Source organism: Microchirus variegatus, assembly GCF_963457635.1.
Source record: "Microchirus variegatus genome assembly, chromosome: 5".
Lineage (NCBI taxonomy): Eukaryota > Metazoa > Chordata > Actinopteri > Pleuronectiformes > Soleidae > Microchirus > Microchirus variegatus.
Genome location: NC_139806.1, coordinates 16442423 through 16448688, shown reverse-complemented (window position 1 = coordinate 16448688; position 6266 = coordinate 16442423). Strand labels below are relative to the sequence as shown.

Here is a 6266-nt window from a genome sequence, read left to right as displayed (position 1 = left end):
CACTGCAAGGTTTTAAAAACAACTCAGTAAGAGCAAAAAGCCAAATATGTTTTAAAAAAAGATAAATTACCTAATAAGTGAGAAAATAAAAAGACACATGTATATTTTGACCTCAAGGAAAAATTCAGACAAAGAAACATGCACACACAAACACATGTCTTTATGTCTTTCTATTCTTTTTTTTAAGTTAAAATATGCATGTGTCTTTTAATGTAAGTAAGTGGACAACAAATCACCAATCCCACTGTAAAATCACATGATTGCCAACCACAGTTGTAATGAACAGAGATATTTGGGCAGCTGTGGCCTAGTGGTTAGGGCTTCAAGCTTGAGACTGGTTCGAACCCCGACCTGTCCGCTGCTGAAGTGCCCTTGAGCAAGGCACCTGACCCCCTCACTGCTCCCCGAGCGCCGCTGAATGCAGGCAGCTCACTGCTCTGGGTTAGCATGTACTTCACCTCACTGTGTGCTGTGTGTGTTCACTAACTCCCAGATGGGTTAAAATGCAGAAATTGGAAATTTCCCCAATGCGGGACTAATAAGGGAATCTTAATAATAATAATAATAATAATTGTGGCTGATCAAATGAGGGAAAGCCAGATGGTAAATGTAACCTTAATGTTCATATCTCCTGTTTTTTTATTACTCACTAGAATGTTGATAAAATTAAAATGTAGACGAACACAAACTCTCATTTCAATGCGTCTTCATAAATACTTTGAACCGTGGTGGTTCTTATGAAGAGTTGTGTTCAGTATTTGCTTTTTGGCCACTTTCCATAAACAACAGTGATGCACTTAACTTATCAATGCTAAGACCAGACCTGAGCTGGTTGATATGGGGAAACAAATCTTATCACAATATACTTTTTCATATAATTCCATATCAATCTATCATAATGTAAATCAAATCAATATTTCTGTCAAGTTTATAAATGATATCTGGATATAATTAGGCTACATACCAATATATGAGATATATGGGGATCTAAAGCTGCACACAGGTTGTTTCTCTGGACTCACGAAAAGTTTTCTTTTGAGATGTCTGTGATTCACACTCTAAAATAAAATATCTACTGTTTATGAACAGTATAACATCATATTAAAATACACTTATTACCTTTCATTTCAGAGTTTTAAAGGTAGGATATTTACATGTGTTAGAAAGACTGAAATGACCTATAAATATGGTCAAACTCTGCTGTAGCACAAATAATTAGGCTTAAAATTAAAGAAAAAATTATACAGTATTGTATTTCAACAGAGAGCGAGTTTGGCGAGGATGAAATGCATGTAACAACACTGCCACCTGCTGGTTCTTAGTAGCACTAAGGCACTTAGCTTTTTATGACTTTATTGTCATAGAAAATGCTTGTTATGACCTTTATATATTCTATTTCTTTTTGGTAATGCATGTTTATTATTTATTATCCTTATCTTTATTGTCTTGCTGCTGTAACACTGGAAATTTCCCCACTGCGGGACGAATAAAGGACTATCTTATCTTATCTTATCTTATCTTTTGAATCGTGCACCTGGCAAATACAAAAAACTAAAAATAAACATCTACAAACATATAAAAACTAACTCGTTTTAAAAATAAAACTAATGAAAATGATAACCTTGGTTCTATAGCTGCCTCCACTCTTTGTAAAAGGAATATGTTTAAAACAGCCAGAGCTATGTCTTGTGCTTGATCATTTTTAGTTGTTACTGCTACTTCAAAATATCGATGTTAACATGAAATCACAAACAAACAAAAGAAACATTAGGAAAATGGACAACAAATTAGAGTAGTACATACTGTTTTTCACACTCCTCCAGGTCAGCAGGTGGCGATGTTCTCGGTGTTTGAACGTCTTATCTTGGTTTTACCGCACAGTAAAAAAAAAAAGAATAAAACATGGCGGCCCTCAGGCTAGCATGTTCAGGCTTACATGCCCTCTATTCGAACGTCCACGCTCCAAAACAGGTACGCTTTTTACATCAATCATTTTTGTGATTAATTGAGTTGTTTGTTTTATTTAGCATTGCTCACTTGATAGAAGGGAGTGGAAACTGCAGCCTCCATTGTAAGTGATGAAGTACCTCTCTGATAGCTATCATACCCTCTCTAGCTATCATACCTGCTTGTGTCCAGCTCTTAGCATTGTGTCCGCATTTTTCTCTTTAAGAGGGACACCTGGCTTAACTAGCTCAGTTCGTCTTAGTTTTCATACCACTGCGGTAAAATAAACGTGGAACAAAACGGCGTCAGAGTAAAGTTAGTTTTGTAAAAGTGTGCGTAGTGCTAGGTCAGTTGAACCTTTCAGTCATTCACTCAGTGACACTGTGCAGACCCATCTGTTATAATGACAGCAGTGCGTGTGGTTTGTGCAGGATTGTGTAAACAAGGATGAAACCGTTCAGTGTTTCATTTTAGAACTGTGAATATCCACATCAATCAGTCCTAGTGGCATTGCCATTCACTACATAGGTCACTGGATTTAGATTTTTTGTAAAAGTCTACTTAATTACGTAATTACTATGTGGTTGATACACTTTTAGTTGGTGTTTGCATAAGAAAAATTGTATACGTTCTAATCCAGCATTTATTTTTAGTAACAAGTGATCAGGTGTTATGTGTTCATTATGAGGCACAGGTATATGTTATTATCTGTCAGTCTTTAACAACTGTTGGAACATTGTGTGCAGGCCCTGAGAAGCTGCTGGGGGGCTGTGGAGCAGGTGAGGGGTTACTATGTTAACTGGAGGATGCTAAGGGACGTGAAGAGAAGGAAGATGGCCTTTGAATATGCTGATGAGAGGTTACGGATCAATGCACTGAGGAAGAACACCATCCTGCCTAAAGAGCTTCAGGTAGACTGATATCTACTTGCATGAAAGACATACCAAATTACTCAATTTGTTGGTACCTTCTTGTGAAGTAAGGATGTTATCCTGTTATACTCCATACTCCATTGCTAACTAACTACGTTGATTTCATATGCAAAGAAATGATTTCAGTTTTTAAACCTTCACAGGAGGTGGCAGATAAAGAAATTGCAGAACTGCCCAGAGACAGCTGCCCTGTGAGAATACGCAACAGGTGCGTGATGACTTCCCGACCCCGAGGAGTGAAGCGGAGGTGGCGGCTAAGCCGTATTGTTTTCCGTCATCTAGCTGATCACAGCCAAATGTCAGGGATTCAGAGGGCAAGATGGTGACTCAGCAGCCATTGGATAATACATTCACTTTGGAACATGATGCAAAAAACAAATTATGAGGTTATAACCAGCCAAACATCAGCATTCAATACACTGTCTGGAAACGGAGGTATTCTATTGACTACAATGAAACATCATCCTCAACAGCTTGAAAGTTGAAAATATATCCACTGAATAACTGCAGCAAGTTGTCGGTATATTGTATATGCTGAAGAAGACATACATTTATCCCTTCCATCGATTGGTTTTTCCATGTTTCCATATGGTTCGTCTAAGCATGAAAATTATAAATTCCTTGAATTTTTAGAGAAAATGGTGTTACTTCTCAAATGAACAAATGTCTATGGAATTACTGTACCCAGAGAAAAGATGAATAAATATTGTTGTACATTACAAACTATATGCACATGTGTCTTTTATTGAAGAATATACATTGAGTTAAACTTTTTGCCACATCAAAGTGCAAATAGTCTTGCAGTATAATATATAGTTTAAAAAATGCAGTATATTTAAGTGATAATGTATTACTGATCATTGTCCATACACATAATGTAAATGGAACAAGATTAAAATCAATACAAAATCAAGTACACTGATGAATATTTCTGGCCAAAGAAATGCCCGTCTTGAAGTTGCAGATGTTATTCCTGTAGATGGCAGTAGTGTGCATACAGGCCGTCTTCTCTGACTACAAAGAAGAAGAAAAGCAAACGCTTCCTGTGTGGACTGACGCTGCATGAGTTCAATGTAGTGATCATCTCTGTGAAACAGCTAACAAAACTGATCTAAGCCTAAATGGATCTTACCGAACAGGTAAATCGTCTTCATTTTTTAAACACTTTATATAGTGACGACACCAAAGGTCGCCTACAGGCTAAGGAGGTTCATTTTGTAAAATGAATACTCGCCTTTAGCTAGCGCGGGTATTTAGCAACCCAACGCTAACCCGGCAAATTACAGTTATATTTCATGTATAGTAACAGGAAAAATGTATATGTTTTAAGCGTGACTCAACTTAAACGTGGATTTGCAAAAAACTGATAAATGTGGGTAGTTAGCCAAGTTGCTAACTACTGTGGTCCATGACTGGAGCAGAACGTTCTAGCAACGTGATGCTCGAGATTTACGTCATGTACAGTTCACCAGTCCATTAGGGCCATATATAGAGAGTGAAACAACAATCCACACTCAGACCTAAGGTCAATTTAGTGTCCAATTTTACCCAATCCCAATAGTGCATGTTTTTGGACCAGATAACTCCCACGCACACACGGGGAGAACATAAAAAATCAGATTACTAATTTACAAAAAAAATGGTAGTTGCATTCGAGCCCTAATTTGTACTTGTCCTCAGACTGAAAAAGTATTGGTGCTTTTTAGACTTTCAACCATGCAACTGATGAGCACTGGTGACTGTTGTTAATGCGTCTTGGAAGCAGACTTTAAAAAGGGAACATAACAAAGATGTCAAAACTATCAATAAACAGATTAATTCAAAGATTCTTTACCCTACAGACCAACCAGTTGGAGGCAGACTTGCTGGAGCTGGGGTCACTCTTGGAAAAATCAGAGAGGAAAAGGGTGCGGGATCTCCTGAAACAGGAGCAGAAGAAGGTGGAGAAGGAGCTTTCAGTCAAACAACAGCAAAAAGAGCAACAGGCCAAGAGACAAGCAGACCCATCAGCAGCTTCTAAAGCAGCGTACACAGTCAAGATCACCAACTATGGTATGACAGCATTTTCACTCAGAGTAATGAGCTCAGAGAATGTGTGTACTGTGTCTGTAAGAACTTGGAGGTTTGTTCACCGTTGTTCACCATCTTTCATCTTATATGCAGCTTGGGACCAGTCGGAGAAATTTGTCAAAATATACCTTACACTGAAGGATGTGCACAAAATTCCATCAGAAAATGTGGAGGTCAACTTCACAGAAAGGTGTGTGTGTGTGTGTGTGTGTGTGTGTGTGTGTGTGTGTGTGTGTACAGTATATAGTATGATTGTACCACATATCCATACTGTGTTACTTAAAGTACAGATGTAATAACAAATATTGCTTTTGCAGGTCATATTCTGTGCTGGTGAAGGATCTGGATGGGAAAAACCATCAGATGAGCATTCTCAATCTGTTATATCCAATTGATGAAAAGGACAGTTTCAAAAAGGTGAATATAGTAGATGCAGCCACTCGGGTACTCGGGTTCTTACATCCAGAAGAAATTATTTGACTTTCTCTGCCTGTCTGAAAGATCTGTAACCACTTTTCATCCCTGCAACAGATAAAAACAGACATGGTCCTGGTCATGTGCAAGAAGCAGACATCAAAGAAGTGGGAGTGCCTGACCACGGTGGAAAAGCAGTCTAAAGAGAAAGAGTAAGTTTGTGCTAATGTGATTTTTTTTTTTTTTTTTTAAAGCTGCTGTTTTGAGGTTATCATTCAGCATGCTCAGCTCAAATGATTAAGTATATGTCTTGTACTGCTCAGCATGTGTGTTTATGTAACATCACAAATGTCAGTGGCACATTTGCAGATGCAGCACCACGAGTAACGAACTGAACCTTAACCTCAAAATAAAACCTCATTACGATGAACCTTTGTGTCGTCGTCCCCCCCCCCCCCCCCCCCAACAGTAAACCCAGTGTTGATGAGAAGTCCGATCCCAGCGATGGCCTGATGAGCATGTTGAAGAAGTTATATGATGATGGAGATGACGAGATGAAGAGGACCATCAACAAAGCCTGGTCAGAGTCTCAAGAGAAGAAAATACGAGGAGGAGAAGACATGATGGGCGTCTAAACTACACTCGCTGCTTTCCTAAACAAGACTATAAGATATCTTCCAGGGCTACAGGGGATGTAACATTACTATTAAAATGTTGCAGATTTAAACTGAAGTTCCAATTTTAGAAATTACATTCCCACAATATGTTGAAGCTCCTGACCATCATTTAGGCGAGTGGTGGTTTGTTAGTCACTGTTTGTTATGCACACACCTGTCAAAGAAATCAAATAGATGTTTAGCCTTGTTCTGTCATTTCTTTCCAAGATTGACAAACGTCAATCGT

General features: G+C 38.3%; 2 protein-coding genes across 2 annotated transcripts; both read left to right on the top strand.

The window, feature by feature from the left end:
* Positions 1 to 1902: 1902 nt before the first annotated feature.
* Positions 1903 to 3571, top strand: mrps14 (mitochondrial ribosomal protein S14; the record flags this gene model as incomplete). The annotated part of the gene is made up of 3 exons (XM_083889893.1): positions 1903 to 1971; positions 2694 to 2858; positions 3023 to 3571. 3 exons carry the CDS (start codon positions 1903 to 1905, stop codon positions 3203 to 3205), a joined length of 417 nt encoding a protein of 138 aa, XP_083746019.1. The 3' UTR covers positions 3206 to 3571.
* Positions 3572 to 3914: 343 nt separating this feature from the next.
* On the top strand, positions 3915 to 6218 carry cacybp (calcyclin binding protein). Its single transcript, XM_083890231.1, has 6 exons — positions 3915 to 4018; positions 4721 to 4931; positions 5043 to 5139; positions 5267 to 5366; positions 5481 to 5575; positions 5833 to 6218. The coding sequence occupies exons 1-6, from the start codon at positions 4001 to 4003 to the stop codon at positions 5996 to 5998; spliced, it is 687 nt and encodes a 228-aa protein (XP_083746357.1). The 5' UTR covers positions 3915 to 4000; the 3' UTR covers positions 5999 to 6218.
* Positions 6219 to 6266: the final 48 nt, after the last annotated feature.

What these genes read in the sequence shown, in the direction of transcription:
- cacybp (XM_083890231.1), top strand. An exon ending in AGTCAAGATCACCAACTATG is followed by an intron (nt 4,932 to 5,042) that starts GTATGACAGCAT and finishes TCTTATATGCAG; the next exon opens with CTTGGGACCAGTCGGAGAAA. An exon ending in AAGCAGTCTAAAGAGAAAGA is followed by an intron (nt 5,576 to 5,832) that starts GTAAGTTTGTGC and finishes CCCCCCCAACAG; the next exon opens with TAAACCCAGTGTTGATGAGA.